Raw genomic sequence first — 25144 nt, forward strand, 5'->3', positions numbered from 1 at the left:
GTCATCATAAATTTCACCAGTGTAATGCAGTGATGTGCCTTAACATCTAGTATGCTAAGTGAGAATGATTACGATGATTCCCAAATAAAGGCCTGTCACGGCATTCAGGATTGTCCTGTACAGCTGCCAGAGTTGAAAGTGGGGTTTTTGCAGTGTGAATAAAGCGACAAAGAGTATAACAACTATCTGGTTGGCAAGTTCAATCGTAAAATATCTCTTTAAGATTCCTGACAATATAAATAGATATATCTTATTAGATGTTTTGTTGTGTAGTATCGCTGAATATTTTTACGAGCTGTGCCGTATTTTGACGATCCCGTAGGGCGAGTCAAAATAAAAACAACAAGTAAAAATACTCACAACAAAACGTTCAATAAGAAATTTATTATCCAACAGGCCAAATTGTCATTTCAATGCGGGCGAATTTCGCAGATATTTCTGGGGTACATATATCGCGTGATATTTGTACTCGTCTCGCACGTTATTTGTACTCTACGAAGCACAATTGGATAATAAAAGGAATTATTGTCCCTTACAACCTCTGTATGAAAGATGGGAATCAATTTTACTGGTAACGAGAAAATAGTGTCTACGTTATGGTATTTTCACGATTGCCCTTCCCTTCTTTGGCGAGGTTGGAGGAAAAGAGAAAGAATAAGTGCGTTTATAACATAACCAAAGTAAAGCGCGCGCTCTGATTGGTCAATTTAGCGTTCCCCATTTGCCCATGGGTGTACGCTACCGACGTGGGCATATGCAAAGACTATTTTTCCGCGCGCGTTTGTTTTTTCTGGTCGCGTAAGATTTGTTAAATAAAAGGGAACTCTTTAGCTACAATGTATCAATGTTAAGTTATAAACGAATGGAAAACACCACAGCGTACACTATTGAGTTATGGATGCACTTGAGAGGTTTGGTAAGCACTCCGGAAGCTAGAGTCGCTCTCGGCTATCGCCTCGAGCGACTCTTACGCTTCTTTCGTGCTTAGCAACCTCCCGAGTGCATCCATAACTCAATAGTGTACGCTGTGGTGTTTACCATTTGTTAATTAAAACACACTCAAGGTCAACATTTTAAGATCATAACAGCTAGTGAAAAATATATCCAGGAATGAAAAAGGAAATAAGTAATTAAGCGGTGATGACACTAACAATAAACTGCGAATTTCTCGCGTTGCCACTAAAGTCTCGCTCAAGTAGAACTGTCATAGCGGCTGAGTACTTGTCCTACGTTGTGTCATATGATCCAGCATAAGAAACACTCGCCGACGTGGACAGTACAGACATTATCCGGGGTAGTAAGGTCGAAATGACGTGCTTCTTGACTCCATAGAAGCTAAAAAATTACGCTCAACTTTCTTGTAACTCGTAAGCTCTTTCCACGTGCAAGATTGAGCGCAAGTATGAATATTATTTGTTATTCAAATGAGTTTTCCGTCCTCAAAAGGCGTGTTTAAAATAACTGACACCGAGTTCTTTGAAAACGAGGTAGGATGCTTTCCTTTAGTTCGATTTTCAACCAAGAGAGATTCATTAGATAGCTGCAAATAGTGCCATAATTTTAGAAATATCAACTCGAACTTAATCATTTTGCGTGGACAAAATTTTTATTTATATAACCAAGGCTATGTGCTTCTGGTCATTGACTATCCGTTAACCACAAGTCCCCGATATATCGAGTTAACAAGACCTTGCTGTTTTTCAACCTGCATCGCTTTCGTTTGTTTGTTTGTTTGTTTTATTGCAATAAAATAAGTCAAATATATTTTATAATTAACGGGGAACATTGAAACAAGCATAGTTTAATCACTATTGAAGCTTAGAGGTTGGACCAACAGAGAAACGGTGAGGTTACGTTCTTGAGCTAGTCCCTATAAATTATCATTGCTTATTATAGCTATTATTATAACTTATATAATAATTATTATTTGTTACCATTTTGAAATTATTGGTTGAGGGTCAATTATTCACTAAATTCTTGAATCATCTTCCTTTTGTGGAACATGGTACTCATAAATGTCAGTGTTGGAGCAGCAATTTTACTGTTTTGCATGTAAGACAAATCTGTAAAACTACCTTCTGGCATCATTATACAAACACTTTCTTTTTAATGCTATAAAAATTGTACTATATCTGTAGCCATATGCAGTCTTAAACTGCCCATTTTTCCTTTTTGGACATTAGTGGACAATTTCGGGTTTTGGATATTAGTGACCGATTTTGGGTTTTAGACACTAGTGGCCGATTTTGGAAGCTAGAGGTCGATTTTGGATTTTGAATACCAGGGGACTAGTGTCCGGTTTTGAACACTAGCTAACGATTTTTGGTTTTAGATACTAGTGGCCGGTTTATTATTTTGAATACTAGTGGCCAATTTACGATTTTCGACATTAATGGTAGTTTTTTGATGTTGGACACTTGTGGCCGATTGGAGTGACACCGAAGCGCCGCACCAAGAGTTCCCCTACAGCGTACTTACATCATTTGTTTTTTTCACTGATTTTTTTTTTTTAACTCGCGCGATGGACTTAGCCGAAAAGGACGGCTTACTCGTAGTCTAATTTCACAATGGCGTCTCCGGCAAGTAATTGAAAAAAGACTTCAACTTGCGGAAATGACATCGTGGAAACTTTGAAGAAATATTTTATCTATTCGAAAAGAGAACATTTTACCTTTTTAATCCGCGACAAATGCTATGAAGAGCTGCTAAATTTGCGGGGTTAATAAGGTCCGAAATACGATACCTTGAGTTTCACAGGTTGACCCTATTTGATGGGATGATGGAACGGTGGAATGGAGTATTTTGTTGTGTATATTAAGTCTCACAAGAAAGGAATTGCGATTAAATAAGAAAATTGTCCATGATTAAAAGGCAAAATTAAAAGTGAAGGAAGCCTAGTTAATCATTATTGGAGCCTAAAGGAGAAACCAACTGAAAGGAACACTTACGGTTCTTTAGCTAGCGTCTAAAGGTTATCATTCTTATATTTATTATATCACTTTTTTGTTAATATTATAATTTGTTGCCATCTAGTTCTTGGTTGAGAGTCAGCTATTCACTACAATGTTGTGGAACAGGGCACCCATAAATATGTGGGATGCGGTAGCAGTAGCCAGATGCAGTCTGAACTGCCTATTTTTTTTTATGTTTTTAAATGCCCGCCTCAGGATTGAAGCCAAACTTCAGAGGTAAATTCGCTCATAAGATTATCCACAACTGGCAACTGCAATCGAAAGCAAATATTTTTTCTCCTTGTCCAACGCAGACTCCACTCACTAGTTCCCGAGCTTTAGTTTTTAAGCACATAAAACAACCATATGAATTGATTTTAAACTTTTATTTTTGTACTGTTACAGTACATTGTTTCAATATTGTCATTCAGTTTACTTCATAAATCTATGTGATTTTATTCCTCTACAGAGCTTCTCTCACAACAAATTCTGGGGGTTTGAGATTAAATAAGAAAAAAAAAAAAATGTTTACAAATTCAGAGTTTCCTCCTTCACACCATCACCTTCCACAAAAGGTAACCCCAAGATTTTTTATCTGATGTGATCTGAAAAATTATAGTTCGAAGTGATTCAAAGTAGCCACAAAATGCGAGTTTGGTAGAAAAATGCCACACTGAAATGATTGAGACACAATGCAAATGGCCAAAGTGGGACACTTAAAGCCAAACTAATGATTACCATGGTGAAAATCTGGACTCTGAGGTACAGTTGCTGCAAAACTGGATAGAGTATTTTGAGAAGCTGACAGAGCAGCATAGACATGAAAGCCAAACATGTTTCCTGTTACCAATCATAAATGTCAAGTAAAAGGTTTAGAGATCTGCATATAATTTCACTCTTACACGGCTCAGTTCTTGTTGGTGAAATCTCACCATGACTACTTCCAGTTTGGTCAAAAAGGCATTGACTGTGGGCATTTCAACTTCTGAAATGCAATTCAGAATTGAACAATCTAGCAGCAAGTGACAAAACATTTCTCATAGGAATGCATTGCATTAATATATTCCCCTGTAGCACAAGGTCCTTACGTTTTTCAATTATGAATGGAGCTCTCTTTGTACATGAGGATTTTCTACAACTGAACACAATTACCTCAAATATCAAACCAACCCTTACTTTAACAATGTATGTTGTAAAGCACCTTGCCACATGAAATTTTTGCAAAGTCATACTTTTGGAAACCTGATATTTCACAAGGTAACAGTCATAACTTAAAAATAAGTCATTTTAGTATTTGCAACTTCACAGTAAGGAACAAATTACCCTGGCCTGTGAAGGCAATTTAGCTTAACCCAAAAACAAACAAACAAAAAAAAAAACAACAGCAAAGTAATGAGATCAACATTCTTCACTGTGAAAATAAAATAGCTTACCTAACAAAACAATTATGTTAATCAAGAGACTAGTTATTTCAGAAAACAAATATTGATCTTAAAACTATTTCTTCAAGAGTGACTATAATAAAATTCATGGAACACCGGACGAGGAATCTCAACCTCACCATGGAAGCTTTGGGAGACTGCCGTCATATGAATTGCTTATATACAGGGTGATGACAGCTTAATAAAAAAGTAACACACTATTACCGAGAAACTTGAAAAAACATGGAAATTGGGATTAATTCTTCTTTCACCCTCTACACCCTAAAACCAGAATAAAATTCTCCAACCTGTCCTCTAAACATTTCGTGTGGTAGTTACAAAAAAATTTGTCTAATAATCAAAAGCTTCTTGAGTTTGCAGTCATTTCCTTTACCTTATGACCTTAAATTTTCATCGAGGGGTGACAATGTTGGGAGAAATCGGAGATCCTCATCACTCTTAGGGTTTTAATGGTTCATTTCACATTGCCCAATGAAACCAAAGCTATGAACGTTTGCTCAAACCTCAAAACCACAAACTAATGATTGCCTTTTTTTTGTGGTTTAGCTTTATGTCACCTGATGGGTTTTTTCTTGAAACAAATTAAATCCCATAAATAATACTGGTGTCCATTGTATTTTGAGTTTCACGGTAAGACAGTTTTTTATACAGTCTGCCCAGTGGTAGCTAGTTCAATTCCATGTTGCTGAAGTTGTGCTCTTAGCAGAGCATTCTCTTGTCGAAGATCCTCTACTTGTTGTCGTAAGAGCTCTGTGTCTATGGTAAGTCTTTCTGTGTCTTTAATATTTTCTGCCATTCGTGTATTGTGTAATTTCAGTTCATTGATGTAGTCCACTGTCTTTGACAAAATACCTCCTTTACTCTTTAAAAGGAACATGAAAAAGATTAAATTCATGATCTCCAAATATCCGATCTCAATTATTCCAAGAAATTGTGGGAAGAACTTCTACACTAATCATGTCTAGGATCTTACAATTTCTACATTTCCCTTAAGTTTTTCTGGTGCCAATTTATTTTCTTGAGTTAAAAAAGGCTTTCTTGGAGTATAGTGTGTTGCCCAAGAACATGAAACAGGGAGTTAACAGAATGGCTTAACCTGGGACCGGTGATACAACCTTCTGAAAGTCCCAAATTGGTAACATAGATGCAAAATGGTTTCCAGAAAGAAAAATGTAGCAGCTAGGGGGAGAACCAATCATACATTGGGAGTTAAATGTTTAATAAATCAAGTATTGAGGTGCACAGAGACTGACCCACAAGACAAGCAACAAAGAATTGACCATTGCTAGTGGAGATTAAATCCAACATGAGCAATAACAAATCGTCAGTTTTCTTGATCAGGTTAGCAAGTTTGTCGATGACAAAAATTTCCACCTTGCAAGCCGCCAACATGATAGGAATCAGATTTAGAAACTAAACTTCTCCCTTATTCTGTAATACTTGTTGCATAATGCCTTAAAATACAGACTCTGATTGGACAAAAGGACAAAACTGGCACAAGAGCCTTCCAGGAAATAGAAAGCTCTCTGGGATTGGCCTGTTCATGAATAGGAATGTTGTTGGGTTGAAAGTAGTAGCTAGTTTGGGGAAAGCATTATCGGACATCCCAGAGAATGGCTACTAAGAAGACGAAAAATTTAAAATACTTACAATATTCTGTGCTCCCCCAACCTGGCCAGCTTTTGTCTGCTCAGTGCAGCACTCTGGTACAACCTTAGCAAGTTTGTTGATCCATGAGTTTATCTTGTCTCTACGGCGACGTTCAACTAAAGTGAGATGATAATGATTGCATTAAACATTAAAAATAATTGTAATTTTTAACCAGATTTTTTAAAATTACTTGGTATTAAAAGAGGGAGAAGTTCAGACCATGTGTTAAGTCATGTGGACATCATGTGTATTCCTCTAGCACTTCTTACAAGTACAAAGAGAACACATGATCAAAAAAAGAAAAGAACAGAAAAGTACCAGTATTTGGTCTATTGATAAAAATGCTGATCAGACACTGCTTCTATTAACCACTTTCCCTGGCACCTTTAAATCAATGTAAAAATGTACTTAACTTGACAAATTGTCACTTAACAAGCTCAATTTATCAATTTTTAAATTGGAGTACATACCTTCCTTCTATTATCATCTTAAAATCATATGACATTCAGTGGAAAATTAAAATTCTGGAGATCTGCCAATATTTTTGCCTACCTTTTACTACCTAAACAATAGCTTTTTCCATTAAACTTTCTAAAATGACTTTCAGTTAGTAACAACACTTTCAAGAATACATTTTTAACAAAACTTAGATCAGACATGTGGTGAATATATCTAAATTGGAGAAAGTAATCTCAAATAGTTGAGGTGTTAAGATGCTTTAGAATTTCGTTTAACTAATGATATATTGAACAAAATGTTACTTTACAATCGTATTTCAAAACAACCGTCAAAAATTTGAGATTAATCAATCTACCTTCGTTATGAGTCGCTCGTCTTTTTTCATCCCTCGCGGTTCGCGGAGCATCCAACTTCCTGTTAAGAGCAACAGAGTTACTTAAGACATACACAACTTCCATTTTGATAACCTCTATCACTCCGTTCGAGGGTAGAAAGTACGAATCTAACCTTCGTGCGACTGATTAATGCTTTGATCGACCGAGAAGACCAAGTAAATCGAACATGACCGTCACATGATTGAAGAATATCATGTGACAAGCAAACCATCATGTGTTTCTGAACACATGACTTATAGCCGCTCAATTCAAAAACTAATGCAAATTCCAAACACACTACAAACTTTCTTCGACGGAAATACACTTAATGATTATCTCCACGGATGTTTCTGAGATTTTTGCAAGTCCAAACGGTTTCGAATTAGACGACTCTCGTTGACTCAATGACAACAGCCATCGATCATTCGAATCATGTTACATCGCTGAGGTTTGAGGCTTACCATTTGAAGAAATTAATTTTTTAAGTACCAATCGAAAAAATAAACCAGCTGAACCACCTCCAAATTGTTCACTTATGTTTCAGAAGGGAACTTAAGATTTCAACATGATAGCTGTTTAAGAAAAATGCCCCGTTTTAGTAAGATCGAAACCAAACTTTAGTAAAGAAACGAAGGTAGTTTGTAGATATTCATGTAGATGATAAATTTCCTTATAAATAAAAGATTATCCACAAAAGACAAGCAAATTTTTACAGCCAACATAACATCTTATATACAAGGAATAAATTTCTTTGATAAACAGTTTTCCTTCTCCTATAAAAACTATCACTTTTCACTTACGTGGAGATTTTGTGAGGCATGGCAGGAGCTATGTTCCGTTGGTTTCCGCTTGGCATAACATCTTGCGGAGACATCATCACGTAAAAACCACCTATGGCATGGTAGAACAAGATCTCTTGAATTCGTACTCAAAACGACGAAATCAAATTTCAGCAGTGTTGCGGTCAAAGATTTGAATTAAAATGAAAAAAAAAATATGCCCACCTGCAGCAGTACCGACAGTGGTGATAGTCTGTGCTTCGGCCATTGTAATTGGTATTTGGGAAGGCGAAGATGGCTGAGTAAGCGACACGGGAATGTTTCGCACTGTATAGGCGCTTGTACCATCTAAAGAATCGTTCGTACCAGCTTGAACCACTGTGGCTGTTGTCGCGCCGTCAGCCGCCTGAAAATACGTGAATCTAGCCCCATCTGCCGCGCCTTCAGCTTCCACAGTGTGTGTAGGGGAAGAGCCATTACTAAATGGACTTTGGATAACAGTTTGAACTTGGGGAGCAAAAGCAGCCGTAGCGGCATCTACTCGTTCGCCGGTAGGATCGGTGGCTTGAACCTGAACGACTCGAATTGGCTGCGACCCTCCATTAAATCCAGCCGTTTGTACACCCGTAGCGTCTGTTCTGTATTGGAACTGAAGAGTGCCCGGATCGCCGAAAGCTGCGTTCGCTTGTTGTCCTACAAGAGCAGCTGCCGTTTGTTCTTCGGAAACGGTCGATACTGTGACCGTGACTGTTTCTGGCTCTGGCACTTGTGTTGGATCGGTACTTTTGGGATCTTGTAGCGGTGAATTTTTCTCAGGATCCAGAGACCCGTCGAGCATGTCCAAAGTTGGAGAACTAGAGTGCGGAGTCGTGGTCATGGGGTCAAACAAACTGGTCATGTGAACAAGAAGAGAGAAGCGACGAAACTGACCACGAGGACAACGAACATCACATGATAAGGTACGTCATCTCGGCTTCCCTTCCAGCGCCCTTTTTCGTTACTGTTGGAAACCGTCTATCAAAACCGAAAGGGTCAGGTCAATCACGTGTACCGACATGTAACAAAACACGTGATTTTGGTGAGTTCAAAATCGTTGATTGGTTATTTTCCTCTGTAACTTTCTGATGGAAACGCTGGGTTGAAAAGTCAATTGATTTTTTTTTTCGATTTTATTTTTCTGTGACCATTCACGTGGAAAACAGTTATGGTGTTCTGATGTCTTGAGATAAGCTGAAATATCCTAAGATTTCAGGACTAAACGGTGTTTTCAAATTTACCTGCTATAATTTTTTTTTTCTCCAAGAGCAAACTAGTTACCAGTCTACCACACCCTATACATGTGACAAACCGTAGGCCTCGACGTTTCCCACTTTTCTGTGCACTTTGAACTTCTGAGGGCAGGAAAGTTTTGTTACCAGCTGATCAAAACCTGGCTAACCACTCCCTGCCAAAACACTCCGAGAACAAAATATAACTTGAATGAAAATAATTCTTACAAAGTGATTTTAGTCGCCGAAAGAAAGGGGTGGCTCTGGCGGAAATAAAAAGTAAAGGAATGAAATTAAAATGAAGAAAAGATACATTCACCCCGCCGTATTCAATTTTTCATCCAACCAGATTGTTTTACCTGCACTGGCTCAGCTCTTCATTTTCATGGAAACTCGAGTCGATGATTTGCTTATCGCTTTGACAAGTTATAAGCTTCGCGTGACTGGACAATCATTTTTAAGCGAAATTTATCCGTCTATCGAATTGCATATCGGCCTCATTTGCGGGGGAAGCAGCCATATGGTGACTTTATTGAACAACAGGAGACTAAATATAGTGGCATTCAAAGGTGTCTATCAAGTATTGGGGCGCGGCGTGAATCGAAGCGCACTATTTGCACTTTTCACTTAAATGATGATGGCACAAAAACAGTGGTGACGATCAAAAGTTGATTGATCAAACGTTACAAACTACAAACTAAAGTACTAATAAGAAGGAACTCTTTATAGTGACCAATTTACATTATCAACTCAGTTGCTACAATCGGATTACCTTGGGATACCCCCCAGTGACGCAGCACCACAGTTTCTTCACCACCTTTACCATAACTTTTGCTAAGCTTGCCCATTATTTTCAGGTATTTTCTTTTTTTGGGCGGGGGGGAGGGGAGGGGAGGGGAGGGAGAGACGACAAATTTCTATAATGTCTTCGAATTTATGAAAATTCATCACAAGAAATATTGTTTATTTTTTTCTTTGTGGCGATGGCAAATATTTTGTTGATTCCTCATGACCGGCTGTTCCTGTATCACGCGACACGGCGGGCGTGTTCAACGACGTTTTCCGCGAACAAACGTGTGAGGAATTGAAACATGTGATGTCTATACAAGACTGGGCACATGGCATGTGATCTACCTTATTTACTTGATCCTGTCCCTTGCGCTATCAAAACAGATCATAATTGTCCTTTCTTTAATTGACATACTTTAAAAACTTTTCAAAATATTACTCTTGAAGGCTTCCACCTCGAAGTGACGCTACATAAAATTGAATCTTTCTGTAAGATTTCCATGTGATGTATACTGTAGAGCAGTTTCCAAATGTCTGTCGATTAACGAAAAACAAAGCTATCACAGCAGCCAATCCTAGCAAAGGATAACATCCCCACTAGCCAATGAGATGGCAGAGTAAAAACTGGCAAACTACCAAAAACACGGGAAAACGCTGGATACCGAGTCACGATCGGTCTTCGTTGTGCGTCTGATTGGTTCAGAAGATGGCGCGTGTTTTCTAGACCAATCACAGAGCGAAGTAAAGCAGAAAAAAAAAAAGTAATCCCACCGGAAACAAGAGAGCTAAGTAGCTTTAAAACAATAGGGTACTAAGTCCGATTTCCTCCTTTGTCTTGGAACCGTTCCTCGATCATCCCGATTTGGGGCAGCAGGGGGGGGGGGGCTCATTTCCTGACGGTGCTGGTATCAAGCCTAAAAAGGAGCGTGCAAAAGTGGCCGCGGTGACGAACATCGTGCCGAATCTTCCCCAGCCATTCGGAACCCTAGCGCCACTCGTTTGGTCAAAAGCAGATAGCTTTTGTGATAGCTACGAGTAGTCCCTCCTTTTTGGCTAAGTCCGTCGCGCGAGTGAAAAAAAAAATCTGTGAAAAAAAAATCGATGTTGGCACGCTGCAGGGAACTCTTGGGAGTGACCCTGATACGCCGCGGGGAGCTCCGTGAGTTAGGCGCCCTACCTTTCAAGCGCCTAACTCATGGAGTTCCCCGCGGCGCATTCGCGTCACTCCAAGACTTCCTGCAGCGCGCCTACATCAACTTTTTATCACGATTTTTTTTAATCGCGCGACGGACTTCGCCGAAAAAGGGGGACTACTTGTGGTCTAGTTCAAAAGCCGTTTATGCGACCAATTGAAACGAGGACTCTAGGAATGAGAATTTCACCTGTTCTCGCCCGTCCTGGTTTGGCGCAAATTAGTCCATACATATTTCTTTAACCAGTCAAAAATTGAGCTTGCTTCCCTTCCAAGTGATTTATTCAAATCGTGATATTTCATTATTTCTTCTTTGCCTTTTTGTTCTCCCATCGAAAATCGTGTCTGTTAAAAAATGGAGAAAGTTTAGAACAGAGTGGAAAACAAACTGACATAGTTGAAGCGAAATTTCCATGCTTTACCTCGACTGCCAGCGCGGGCCATGATTCCAAACCCTGCCAAACGAAGGCAACCTAAAACAAAAGCAGTAAATAGTAATCGACGAATCAAACTAGTTCCCGTCAAATTTGTGGTTCGTTACAAGGCAATTTCATCGCCGTCTGAGAGCTGAGATTTCAGCCCTGTTTAATAATATCAAGAACGAAAAAAATTGAGCTCAGTTGTATGATGAAACAAGAAGAGGATGAAATGAATCAGACTTGATACTTCTAGTCTCATCTCTAGAAACGAAACTAATTTTTAAGTTGAAAAAAAAAAAGAAAACTTCTATCCCTCCATGACAATAGTGTGGTAAGTCGAGCATCAACCGAGCAAGTTCCGCTGGCCAGGCTGGTATGGAGCGACCGTAAGAACGTTATTCAAATCATACGAAAACAGCAACAAAAAACAGGAACAACGATGCAATTATTTAAGAGCACATTTCAAGTTAGAATCGCAAAAGAAAAACCAAAGTAATCACAAGGGCCACTAATAATAAAGGGAAATACCTCTTAAGAACCCATGAGAACTCAAAGTAAAAACAACCAAACTGCCGAAAGAGCGGGAAAACACGGGCGACCAAGATTAGTTTTGCATGTGATTGGCTGAGAAAGTAGCGCGAGTTTTCTGGACCAATTACAGAGTGAAGTAAAGAAAAACCAACGCAATCCCAACACAATTAAAAATTGAGATACAATGAAATATATGAAGTTCATATATTTTGTACTGCGGTATTAGATACATATGATGCTCGATCCTCGCAGTAGATAGCGCTATTTAAGCAATAGCGAAAATCGCTAGAGCGCTGCACTAGTATCGCAGAGGTCAGTGGTTCGAATCCCGTACAGGCCTGATTTTTTTCAGGTCTGATTTTCGCTATTGCTTAAATAGCGCTATCTACTGCGAGGATCGTGCATCATATGTATCTAATACCGCAGTACAAAATATATGAACTTCATATATTTCATTGTATCTCATTTATCACTTTCACGGGTTTATTACGAATCAACTTAACGGCCTGCTCCCAGTTGGCTTGTTAGCTCAATTGGTAGAGCGCTGCACTAGTATCGCAGAGGTCAGTGGTTCGAATCCCGTACAGGCCTGATTTTTTTCAGGTCTGATTTTTTTCAGGTCTGATTTTCGCTATTGCTTAAATAGCGCTATCTACTGCGAGGATCGTGCATCAAGTGTACAATTAAAAATTGTAAAGCAAAACCAGTAAAATCCAAGATCAATTTTGACGCTCCAAACAAACTTGCTTTGGGCAATTTCAGAAGGAACGAACTGAAGAAAACGAAGAACAAAAGCAAAAACAAAGAAGGGACGGAATGCTAATTGGGGTAAGTGCACAAAAAATAATGTATATATATATTCGCAAGAAGTAAGTGCAGAGTGAGATTTGAACAATGTTTTAACATTGTTCAAATTCTAAAAGCATCTTTTTGGAATTCGGAACTAGATTTCTTTTGAAACAATTCATAAACCTACCAGTCATCAGCGGTCTCTCTTTTTCGGTCAAAGTTTGCGCCAACTCGCTGAGGGTTTTTGTGGTTTATTTTCTTCGTTTTCTCAACTGAAAAAAAAATAATCCCGGGAAAAAAAATATTAAATGTTGTTGCTCACCTGAAAACCACTTTGAGAAGCCAGAGCCAGAGGTATGGCAAAGGACTCTTTTTTTTCTAGATGCTAAAACTAAGTTTATCAAATAAGAACAAGGAATAATTTCACAAGGAGACCACGCGAAGTTAAAAAAAACACCGACAGCCCAGGCTAAAGCGCAGGAAAACGTGATTGATTTCAATGGTTTTCAGTTTGCATCTGTTTGGTTCAGAAAACATGGCGAGATAATTTTTAGCCTATCACAGAGCGTAATAAAGAAGAACCTGCGCCATCAACAATACATTTCTTCACTCGATGGAAAATTGCTCCATTGCCATTCGTTCCGGGTAGTTTTCGGCAACGAAGATTCAAGTGGTGATAGGTGAAACTATTATTAACCATGCGGCTGAAACGATAGCCTCTGAATGGTTTTAAATATCATGTTTTCTACGACACTTTGACTAATGCATGGAATGATGGCACTTTGAAAAAAGGTTCATTATTGCATTTCATAAACCTACCATGTTTCTTAAAAGCGTCATAAGATGGACCAATAACAACATTACTTGCAGTGCTGCTATTCTGTGTTATAGAAAAATGTTTTAAAATGAGTATCAATTAATCAAAATAGCTGCAATGGGGCGCTCCTGATTATAGTCAGAAGGGCAAAGGCTCTCATCAACTAATAACTAATTGGTAACTAATCTTTAGCTTTGGAAACAAATGTCAGTTAACATATAGCTTAACCCAGTCACTGCCATGAGTGACCAAGACAGCATTTCTCTTTAAAACATCACAACAAAATCAAGAAGACAAGTAACGAGAACAAAGAAAAATATCAATTAGGGGATTATTAGTTGATCCAATACCAATTTCTCCCAAGAATTGTATGGCAGAGAGTAAGGAGAATTTACTCATGAGATCTTGGAAGGGAAAGGGTTAAGGTGGCTGAACACAGTTTTTGAAACCCGTGTTTCTTTCACCATTTTCTCTAAAAACCCTTGATCTCTCGGTTGCCAAAACTGGCAGCAAGCAAGTTAACAACACAAACTTTGTTTTTTTTTTTTTATAGTTAAGCTGACGTATGTGCCATTACCATGGCAACATGAAATAATATAAACAGGCCTTTAAAATCGGGGATTTTCATTTGTAGGAAATCTAGTCATTAGATTTTCTTTATAATTTGCATGCAACGAGCTTGTAACGATACTCACAAGTTAACACCATTTTGCTAACAATTTAACAGAGAGATCTTTACTTATCCCTTGTTGAAGGTTCACTCCATCATCTACAATTTCCTTTGTTAAAATCAATTTTTTCAATACTCCAGCTACTTATTTCCTAAAGTTTTTTCGTGCCAAATTTCATGAAATTCTAATGAGTGGTTCTCAAGAAATAGGCATATTTCCGAGAAAGCAATTTTCCATTCAATCGCAATTTTTTGGCTTACTGCGCATGCGGTACATTTAACTGGGTTCTTTCGGTAATGACGAAAAAGCTGAGAATTGCTGGGTTCTTTGCACTGTTAACTTTTCTAACATGTCTTTGTAATAAAAGATTAAAGCCCTCAATACACTGCTCCAACTATAGAGAAAAATAGCACAGATAGTGCGGATACATGTTGAGTAAATAAAAAGACCGCTTTATTGATGGCATGTTTCTTTTTTGCAATCCTTGTGTGTGCACTGAATGGTCCATTTTACAGTTGCATGCTTGGTTGCCAAGCCTTTGAATGGGAGTGAGGCTAGGGGTGACCTTGTTATGATACAAACCTTGCTGCCTTTCAAATGTAAATCACTTTGTTGTTATGCTAACTAGATACAGGTCTCTATCACAACAAGGTCACCTTCAGCCTCACTCTGAATCAAAGGCTTGGCAACTAAGTACACAACTGTAAAATGGTCTATTGTATCAGCAAAAGTGCACGCAAAAACTGTGTTTGGCCACCTTAAACACACCTTGTTATCTTCACCATCTCCATCATCATCTCTCAACCACGGGGGTGTTGCACCTAAAGAGGAAAAACCGCAAAAAGTAATGAAGAACCTTACTTTGAAAAGTATTCCATGGATGAAGGGCTCTCTTTCATGGTCAACCCCTCCACTTGCATTTGGTTGCAAAGGTGATTCTATTAAAATACATACTGTGGAATTTTTATGTTTTTTAAAGACAGAAGTGCAAAATGTACATAATTGTACTGGTTTGTATTGCTCAGAAATAGTCTGGGAATTCATACTAGGACAACAATCTCCTCAGGCTCAGTGATTATGGTCCAATAATAGCCTTGGCTTTTTGGTCTGACCTGTGTGTATGTTTCCTTCACCCTCCTTCAGTTCCTGCATAGAGATAAAAAATACAAAAGCTTTAACTTAAAAAAAAAATGATGCAGTCATATTACCTTTGAAAAACAACATCATTTTAAATCAATGCTTCTTCTTTTCAAAAGAATATCTAACTTTCTGAATTTCATATTCACAAGCACTTTCTTTTCAGTTGATGAGCAGTTGACTGCACTGCAACACCCTATTATTATCATTATTATTATTCTTATTATCATTCACCCCACTAATGTCTTAAGAACTTTCTCTCGTGTCTTCTATGAGGCCTTGTAGTTCACCACTAAATTTCCTCCGGTTCTTATTGGTTTAAATCGATCACGTGATGCGATAGTGTTCATCCGTGGAGAGACACTATCAGCCCATAGTGCCCGCCCGCGGAAAATACCCGGATGGATAGTGCCCGTCCGCGGAAAATACCTGGATTGATAGTACTCATTCGTGAAAAGTTTTGAATAGTTTGATGGCCGCGAAGTTAGGCAGATCGGAAAAACAGTGACTTTTCAATTCTGACAGGTATAAAGTATTATTTATCCAATGTACGGTTGCACTATCCATCCGGGCATTTTCCACGGGTGGGCACTAGGGGCTGATACTGTCTCTCCATGGATGAACACTATCGCATCACGTGATCGATTTAAACCAATAAGAACCGGAGAAAATTTAGTTGTGAACTATAAAAGCCAATAGTTCCTCGGCAGAAACACTCAATTGTTTAAATAGCCAAGGTTTTCTGTAACCAAAACATTGCAAAATTTGATCCTTAATCCTTTAACATCCAAGATCTGGTTGTTAATTCTCCCCTCTAGCTGTTACATATTTCCTTGTAAACAAGTCACAAGAATTTGGTTTTAGATCAAGACTACTAGCTTCTAGTGGATAAGTTTGAGTATTCTCATTACCTGTTGGCTGAATGATGTATGGATATTATAGGGAGAAGTTACAGGTTAACCACTTTTGGGTTTTTGCTAACATAAATAACAGTAGCTTCATGGTTATTGCCCTGGACTCTGCAGCAAGAGGTCTGCATTCAAAACCTGGCTGAGTCATTGTGTTGCGTTCTTGGGCAAAAGACTATTTTCAGGGTGCATCACTCCATTCAGGAGTATATATGACTACTGGCAAATTGTCAGGGAAGCTTGAAGAAGTGCTGATGCTTAAGACAACAAGCAGTCCCTCCTTTTTGGTGAAGTCTGTCATGTGAGCAAAAAAATAATCAGTGAAAAAAAATATTTGTGCGCAATGGGAAGCTCTTAGAATGACATTGATGCGACACAGGAGCTACATTAGTTAGGCCCTTGAAAAGTAAGGACTAAGTACTATGAACCTTCTAATCACCTCACTCATGGAGCTCTGTGTCACGTCGACATCACTCCAAGAGTTCCATGTGGTGCAGTAACATCAATTTCTTTTCACTGATTTTTTTGTTTGTTTGCATGATGGACTTTGTCAAAAAGGAGGGACTGCTCATAGTCTACTAATGCTTGCGATGTACTAGCATCTTGTCTAGCAACTCATGTAGGGGTAGCAGAGATTCTCCAAGTTGCTTAATGCTTGTGAAATAGGGATAAGTTCTAGCTAGGTAGGCCACATGGGTCAAATACTGTTCAGACTTTACCTTATGTACATACCAGTAAGTAGTACTAGAGGAAGGGTGTAAAGTACATGGAAAATATTGTTAACTTCTGAATAAACAATATTAGCCCTGGCCATTAAACCTCGGGTGGAGTAATCTGTGTAGTAGCCAGATAATTTGAAAATTTCCACAGCCTAATAAACACTGTCTCCAAAGGAAGAAAAAAAAGAAAACAGAGCTACCACATTTATTCAATCCATTTGATTGACTACAACGTTTTATAAAGAAGGTGCAGAACAGTACCAGAATTCCTATGCAAGTAAGATTCTCTCCAAAAGCTTCTGCTGTTTGGAATCTTGTTGCCATGACACCATTTGAGAGGGCAGAACCTACATGCACAAAACATGACATGAAGCACAATATTCCTGAGTCAATTCTACCATCATGATGGTATTCAGGAAGAAATACAAATTTCTAACTACAACATTATTGATATATATTAAAGTAAACTAAATATCAAATATTAAAGATCAAATTATTGATTATATAAAGGTAAACCAGATCCAAACTAGCAGAAGTATAAACATAAATAGACATGGAAGAAATTCTTCTAAATACAACCCAACTTCATAACCCACAGTTTGTAAAATAGCACTGCATGGTGGATCTGGACAATTTAGCAAGAGGGAGCCAACAATTGTGGGGAGATCACACAAACAACACGAAATAACCTGCATCAATCTATCTTAAAAACTGAAACAAAACTTTCAATACCTCAACAGGGCTCCACACTAACTTTTCAACTTACTAGCCAAGTGGGAAGTGACATTTTAGATGTTACGACAATTTCAGTTTGTTTACTAGCCAGATTGGCTAGTGGAAATCAAAAAACCACTTAGCAAAAAACTGAATTTCTACTAGTCTGTGGCTAGTAGGCTACCATTAGAGTCAAGACCTGCTCAAGGACACTAGATGGGATACAGCCTCCTCTGTCCTACCCAAAATCTCGTTATGCCATAGAAGGAAGGGTGGGGAACAGTGTGTATGTGATGGGAAAAATAGGGACAACATGGTATGACCACCTAAAGATAAAGCTTTTAACATGACTTCGAGTCTGTTACTAAATTATTGACCAACACAAGTTGCACCTTTAGAACCTTCATCAATTGAATCCATAATCCATGGAAACCACTGATTTGAGCCAGGTCTAAAAAAACAACAAGAATTACATTCATAGTTTCATGAGAGTCAAAATTATAAAAACCATTTGATTTACAGTAACTAGTACAAAGAGTTCATAAATTTCAGTTATTCATCTCTTTCACATCTCCCAGAGTACACTTTATTTGCCTCCCAAAATTTGGCATAACCATTGTTTTTCATTTCTCACTTTACAACTTAAGACTGATTAAAAACAAGCATTATTCAATATTAGAAATGTGAGAATGTAAAGAGAATTTTGGTGGCCTGCTGAGCAGGCATCTTAGGGCAAGCTATTATCATAAGCTTGCCATCATTTTTTTTTTCCTATTTTGTTTTTAGTTTTGACCATCGCTCACCCCCTTGGGACAAATTTATTTCTCTCCTCAGCTGTCATTAAAATCAAGGATAGTGGCCATAATTTTCCCTAAGAAAATTCTGAGTATTCCCTTGCAAAAATTATGCCTGTTCTGCAAGCTAGAAATATGGAAGTGTTGCTTACTTTTGTGTGAATCATTCCTAACTCAATAATTAAAAAGCTAACAAAAATAAAAGGTCTTTGAACATATGAAAAAAAAAATCAGCAGTGAATGGTTACGAAGGCCTTTTAAACCCCTTTACCCCTTAGAGTGACTAGTATCTAACTTCTCCTTACCATATCACCCCTGAATCACACATTAAGGTTACGAGAATAAAGGAAATGATCACTAACTAAAGCTCTAGGCTCTTGATTGTTAACAAATTCTCCTTGTCAGCACCCTAGGAAATGTATAGGGAACAGTATGGAGAATATGTATACTGATATCAGTGTATAGAGGGTCAAATAAATGTTCTTTAATTTCCTTTCTCTTCTTTTTTTATCTATGAGGACAATTTGTTGATTATGACAAGTGAAATTCCAAAAGTGATTTACCCAAGAAATTCCTCTCCTATATAGCTATAAACATATGAAATAAACAACAATAAAACACACTGTTACCTGTATTTTACTATTCCACCACCCCAAACTCTTTGACCTTCATGCCTACACAGGTACATGTAACTACACTTGTATCATTTTCAATTTTACATTCCATAACAATATAATTCAAAACATTATCTGCCCAAACATAATTATGGCAAGCTGTCTCTTGTTGTGCTTTTTGTTGTACTTTTTGGCTGATCAAAGCAAAGTTTAGTGTTTATACAAACACAATAGGCTTAAGCTCATCCCATTATCACTCACAGTACATGAGGTGCAAACACATCATGAGTTCCATTGATGACTATTACCTGTTACTAGCACACAAAATTGTCTTTTGAAATAAAATGAAGTAACATAACAAAAATGAATTGCATTGATTTTTTATCAGCAGGCAGTTGCACAAGACAGAGAAAGAATATTTTTCCCAAATTTCCTTCAAAATCCCATTAAAAACATATGTTATTACAAACCATCCGGTGGGGTTCTGAAGAATTCCTTGCTCATTTTGTATTGTCTTGTAGACAACCTCAGGTGTGACTTGAATTTCTGGTGGCTGTTGTTTAAATATTCAGGAAACAATAACGATACCAAGTACAAAATAATAAGGGCATGTTTGGTGTTCTCATAAGGACTATTTTACAAGAACTAACATTAATGGTTATATCCTGGTACCACCTCTACAATATAAGAAGCTCTAAAAACAAATTTCTACCCAATTCTAACAAATATTTCATTTTACACAAAACCATTTCACTCCTTCCTTCTTCACAAAGACTGTCCTGTTTTGAAAGAATGATTTATATCTAATTTCTCCTTACAATATCACCCCTGAGTCACTCACTGAAGTCACAAGAATAAAGGAAATGATCACCAACTAAAGTATTTACACTGTATTGATTGAAAAATGTATTCTCCTCAAGAACAGAAGGGAGAATAATATTTATGCATACTGATTTTAGAGTGTGTAGGGTTAAAAATTTGATTGTGGTTCCACAGTGAAGAGCTTTTTTTAGCATGAGCAGGGTTAAAAATTTGATTGTGGTTCCACAGTGAAGAGCTTTTTTTAGCATTTGTAGGGTTAAAAATTTGATCGTGGTTCCACAGTGAAGAGCTTTTTTAAACATGAGTAGGGTTAAAAATTTGATTATGGTTCCACACTGAAGATCTTTTTTTAGTATGAGGAAGGTTAAAAATTTGATCGTGGTTCCACAATGAAGAGCTTTTTTTAGCATGTGTAGGGTTAAAAATTTGATTGTGATTCCACACTGAAGAGCTTTTTTAGTATGTGTAGGGTCAAAAGTTTGATTGTGGTTCCACACTGAAGAGCTTTTTTTAGCATGTGTAGGGTCAAAAATTTGATCATGGTTCAACACTGAAGAGCTTTTTTTAGCATGTGTAGGGTGAAAAATTTAATCGTGGTTCCACACTGAAGAGCTTTTTTAGCATGTGTAGGGTGAAAAATTTGATCGTGGTTCCACACTGAAGAGCTTTTTTAGCATGTGTAAGGTGAAAAATTTGATCGTGGTTCCACACTGAAGAGCTTTTTTTAGCATGTGTAAGGTAAAAAATTTGATCGTGGTTCCACACTGAAGAGCTTTTTTTAGCATGTGTAAGGTAAAAAATTTGATCGTGGTTCCACACTGGAGAGCTTTTTTTAGCATGTGTAAGGTAAAAAATTTGATCGTGGTTCCACACTGAAGAGCTTTTTTTAGTATGTGTAGGGTTAAAAATTTGATTGTGGTTCCACACTGAAGAGCTTTTTTCGCCTTTCACCACCACTACACCCAATCCAAATTAGGAATTTGTGCTTGCCCTCTGTGAATTCCCCAGGAATATGTTGTGGAGGTGCACAAGGAAAAGAATGGATATAGGAAATGATGGCAAACAAATGGAGCATTTTAAAAATCACCTGCTGTGCAAGATGGGATTCTTGTTCATAAGCACCATATAGATGAAGGAATGTTACATTTTTAATACTATGCTATAGATTCACTAACAATACTGTTGACTGCCACACTTTGACTTTTGCATGGCACTTTGATTTTTGCATCACACTTTGATTTCAGGCAATGAGGTTGAATAATAATTGTACATTGCAGTATGTAGCCTAATGGTTTCTGATATTGAACACAAGAACATACTACTGGAACCCACCAATGGAAGCTAATCAAAATGCTATATACATGTATATTGGGACACAAGAATTAGACACTCAAACCTAATTAGAAAAGCAGTTCACAAGTACGGCTTGAAATTTCACAATCAAAGATTGATATGATTCTCTCTTATGAGACAAACAAATGGTTTAACTTATTTTATACTTAAATTCAACTTTTGCATGTGACATTATATCAGTGTGAGGATACATAAGTTACCCTGCCTCAAAAACAGACCTGCTGACTTGTATGAGCTTGAAGGAGTTCTCTATGTTTAATCTGGGAAACAGCCTAGTAAGATTGACCAAAAAAAATTATTACAAATTTGCAGTATGTTAAAACCACTAGAATATAAAATACTGATATTCAGGCCTGAAAAAAAAAAAATCCAAAATTCAGCCTATCAATTATGCTTGCCCTGGACAACCTAACACAAGTTTTGTTGAGTCTTGTTCAGTAAAACTACTTATTTGCAACACAGATCTCCCATTTTGAACCTTGGACATCTTGGACCTTCACTGCACAGTGAATGTAACTTCATGGAAATTGTCTGAGTATATTTGATGACAAATATTGGGCTCCATGATCCAAGTAGTAAAAGGGTCTAAAGAAATATCATTTTAGGCCTTGGTAAAAAAGTGGAATTGTAGGTAATTAACTACAGCCCTGACCTTTAACCTCTTCTGTTCCATAACAGCTTCAAATTCCTGGAGTTTCTTATTTACCTCTACTTTGTAACTACAAAGAGTGAAAATAATTATCTGAGTATCTTCATCATGCTTAAAGTGCTACTGAAACAAAATTTTCGTATCTAAAATATTTGCTCTAACCTGTAGTTTTGAATATGCTGATCATCATGAGATAATTTGCTTTGGCCAAAAAGAAGCGAAAGATATCTTTTTTAACCGTTCAAATAAAAAATTTTACACAAAACCATGTCCGGGCCCTGGTACCGAGCGAAATGGATTGGTGACGTCACTGGTTGTGTTCATTCCGATAGCATGGTTTATTTCACTCACTGTTTGTTTGTATTCGTGGGCGAAGGAGGTGGCAGATATTGAAGTTTTGTCAAGTGAATCTTCTTCTGAATGAAGCAAAGTTGTCTCCAGTAGCGAAGAGGAAGATGGTGGCGTAAAATGGGGTTGACAGGCCTACAAGACTCCCAAGCGTGTGTTTAGAGTAGCCTATTCAAAGTTTAGCCCTCACGAGTATGTCTTTGAGCGACCGCCCTCTTTTGTAAGATACAAGCGGCAGATTTTTGTATAGTTCGCTCAGTAGTGGTTGTGTTTCTCTTAAATGCCAGTTTTTCATGAGACTTTGCTTTATGTGTGGCACTGAGTACGCACATCAGGGATTGCATCTTTTTCGAATCGTTCGCCTTTGTAGATGTACAGCTATTTTTTTGACTGTCTCGACTGTTAAGTTGTCTTAATTGCTTTCAGCTTGCGTCACGCGCGCTGATTCGAACGTACTACAGTTCTTAGTGTTCAGTATTCCAGCTGTTTTGGTTCGCTTTCTTTCCTTTACTTCGGTATTAAAACGACCGATTTCACGTTCATAGAAGCACATGATCGCCTTTACTGTTTCTTGCTCTGCGTTGTTAAGGATTTGCTTTATCTCATTTTTGAAATACTCGTCTGCTCTTATTTTGGCCCTCACCCTATATTGTAGGGATTCTAGGCATGTTCTGCGAGGCATTTGGTACAGAGGGATTTGGGTTCTGTCCTGGTGCACCAGTTCACAAGGGAATTACCATTGTTTTTTCTTTGTTTAGGAGTGATTGGTTTGCTGTTGTGTATTGTTCGGTCTTTTGTATCGGCTCTTGTGAACCGGTACACGAGGACAGAACCGGGATTTATTCATTATCCTCAGACTTGCTGAGTAGATCATCTTCAGTGGCAGTGTCGTATGAGGCTTCCATGTTTTCTTCATTCTCTGAATGCCATTGCTTTGGCTCGGGGCGTTTAGTAGCCCATTTACCGTTATAATGTCTTTTGACATTTTCTGTAGATGGTCAAGCAAGACCACGGTTTCGATCCTAATCTTGTGGATCTCGTCAGTTTCCGATTAACTGAATAGACTGGTAGAGATTCGTTCTCGGTATCAGTCGGGAATTTTGCTCCCTATCCGGGCGAACCTCTCGCAGATAGCCAAGATGCCGATGTGGCCACCGATGAATAAGACGAGGATGGCATTTTGCCCGAAATCCTCTTTTTCGGCCTCCCAACATGCAAGCCACACTCCATGCTTTTACCCTTCTTTCACAGAAGAACACAACCAGTGACGTCACAGGGCTGTTTTGGCAGCGCCAAGATGGCCGCCAATTTTGATCTCAGCCGGTCAACTTCGAATGGTTAAAAATGTACTTTCCGCTATGCGTTGGCCCTAAAAAAGTACACAGCGTTTGCAAATAACGTTCAAACTCTGTTATATTGCAAAAATCTCGGATATGAAAATTACGTTTCAGTAGCACTTTAATAAGTTAAGTTCATAATTCTGGAGTTTCCCAGTGATAAGTAGATAAAAATAAACACACAAAAACACAATGTAATTTTGTCTATGGAATTCACCAGAATCAAAGAGCAAACCTGTTAAACTTCTCTTTGTTGATTAAGAACTTTTCTTTAAGATTTTTGTCTGCTCCATTCTCCCACCAGTATTTATGAAGATTTTTTTTGTGATTCTCACTGCAAAATAAACACAACATTTATCATATCATCCACCCTTTTACTCCCTTTTTGGGAACAAAAGTTATAGGAGGAACCTATACAATCCCTCCAATTGCTCTGACAAAGGACTAACGCTTGAAATGTCAGCTTTTTAACTCTTTACAGAGGCCAATTTACGATTACAACTTAGTTGATACATGAAAATATCAATGTCTTGGAAAAAATTGTTACCTTGCAAAGTGTTCAAAGAGTCCACCAAATTTGATAGTTACTTCTCTATCAGTGACATGTTTATTAATATTCTCACTGCAGAAGTGACACCAAAATCTTGACCCTGGCTCTAACTCACCATCTTCAACAGACGGTTTCTTCAGAAACTTGCTTGCTTCGTTAACCTAAAAATAAGGCAAACATAAACACTTTTATTTACCTAGGTTTAACTTTTATCAACGGGGTATTTCCATCTTCGCTGGGGCGAAGATTTTCTGGAAACAGATCAACCCTTCAGGATGCCTTCTTATAAGGTGCTGGTACCAACTTTGACAATTAGGGGAAGAGAGAGGCGAGGTAAGGAAAATAAATATGCATCTTTGCATACAAACCACCTTTTTGCCAAATTTCATCAGGATCTGGCCAAGCAAAGTTTTATGCTTTCTTGAATAAATATGTTTCCTTCCTTGGTCATGGTTTATACGGCAAATAATGCAAAACAGAAATTGTCCCTTCGCAACGTCTTCGCCATCCGCCATGATGAATATTTCCCGTGAGTCTTTTCAAACTGTGTGGTTTACCGCTGGCCTTGAATGTGCTAGCTCTTATGAAAAGAGATCCAAAGATTGATATCAGAATAATGGCAGTCATAACGACACAGATATCGACACAGCTGTCAGCATTCTTCAAATCAAATGCATGAAACGCCAGTTTTTCACAATCGGAAAAAGCCTTTTGGTGTGGAAGCCTCACACCAACAGACAGCTTGTCATGCATGGCACACAGACAACTTATCTATTGTGATTTACAGGACAATGGTTGTTGACACTAGTCGTCGCCTGTCAATGAACAGAATATGCAACGATCCCGGTCTATTATTGTTTTAATACAGCTGACGCGCGGTTGAAAACGTAATAAAAGCTCTCATGATTATTTAATGAGGTTACCTGCTTGCCTAAGAAGAAGCAAATTAGCTCAGGATTATGCAACGAAAGAGACCCAGTTTTCATTCTCCGCACACAGTGCGACTGTTGACATTCAGTGTAATGCTGTCTCAATGTCACTAATGAGTTGTAAAGAACAGTTAATTGG

At 38.0% G+C, this 25144-nt stretch overlaps 2 protein-coding genes across 6 annotated transcripts; both read right to left on the bottom strand.

Annotated features, from left to right (window-relative positions):
• Positions 1–3324: 3324 nt before the first annotated feature.
• LOC111320718 (upstream stimulatory factor 1) lies at positions 3325–8674 on the bottom strand. The gene is made up of 5 exons (XM_022923396.2): positions 7881–8674; positions 7677–7767; positions 6858–6916; positions 6044–6159; positions 3325–5255 (listed from the first exon to the last, which is right to left on the bottom strand). The coding sequence occupies exons 1-5, from the start codon at positions 8551–8553 to the stop codon at positions 5037–5039; spliced, it is 1158 nt and encodes a 385-aa protein (XP_022779131.1). The 5' UTR covers positions 8554–8674; the 3' UTR covers positions 3325–5036.
• A 1426-nt stretch (positions 8675–10100) lies between these two features.
• LOC111320699 (centrosomal AT-AC splicing factor) lies at positions 10101–25132 on the bottom strand. Of its 5 annotated transcripts, XR_015989329.1 has the most exons (17): positions 25000–25132; positions 24448–24656; positions 24074–24237; positions 23762–23860; positions 21845–21911; positions 21411–21464; positions 19488–19570; positions 19033–19077; positions 18002–18060; positions 17157–17242; positions 15244–15277; positions 14900–14952; positions 13463–13523; positions 12831–12915; positions 11327–11377; positions 11095–11249; positions 10101–10246 (listed from the first exon to the last, which is right to left on the bottom strand). XR_015989329.1 is itself a non-coding variant. In XM_088726880.1 (16 exons), exons 2-16 carry the CDS (start codon positions 24589–24591, stop codon positions 11207–11209), a joined length of 1128 nt encoding a protein of 375 aa, XP_088583006.1. In that variant the 5' UTR covers positions 24592–24656; positions 25000–25132; the 3' UTR covers positions 10101–11206. The 5 variants fall into 5 exon arrangements, 3 of the variants coding, with proteins under 3 accessions (XP_088583006.1, XP_088583007.1, XP_088583008.1); XR_015989330.1 differs by lacking the exon at positions 12831–12915; XM_088726880.1 differs by having other exon boundaries at positions 10101–11249.
• Positions 25133–25144: the final 12 nt, after the last annotated feature.

Source organism: Stylophora pistillata, chromosome 7 (assembly GCF_964205215.1).
Source record: "Stylophora pistillata chromosome 7, jaStyPist1.2, whole genome shotgun sequence".
In the NCBI taxonomy this organism is placed as follows: Eukaryota; Metazoa; Cnidaria; class Anthozoa; order Scleractinia; family Pocilloporidae; genus Stylophora; species Stylophora pistillata.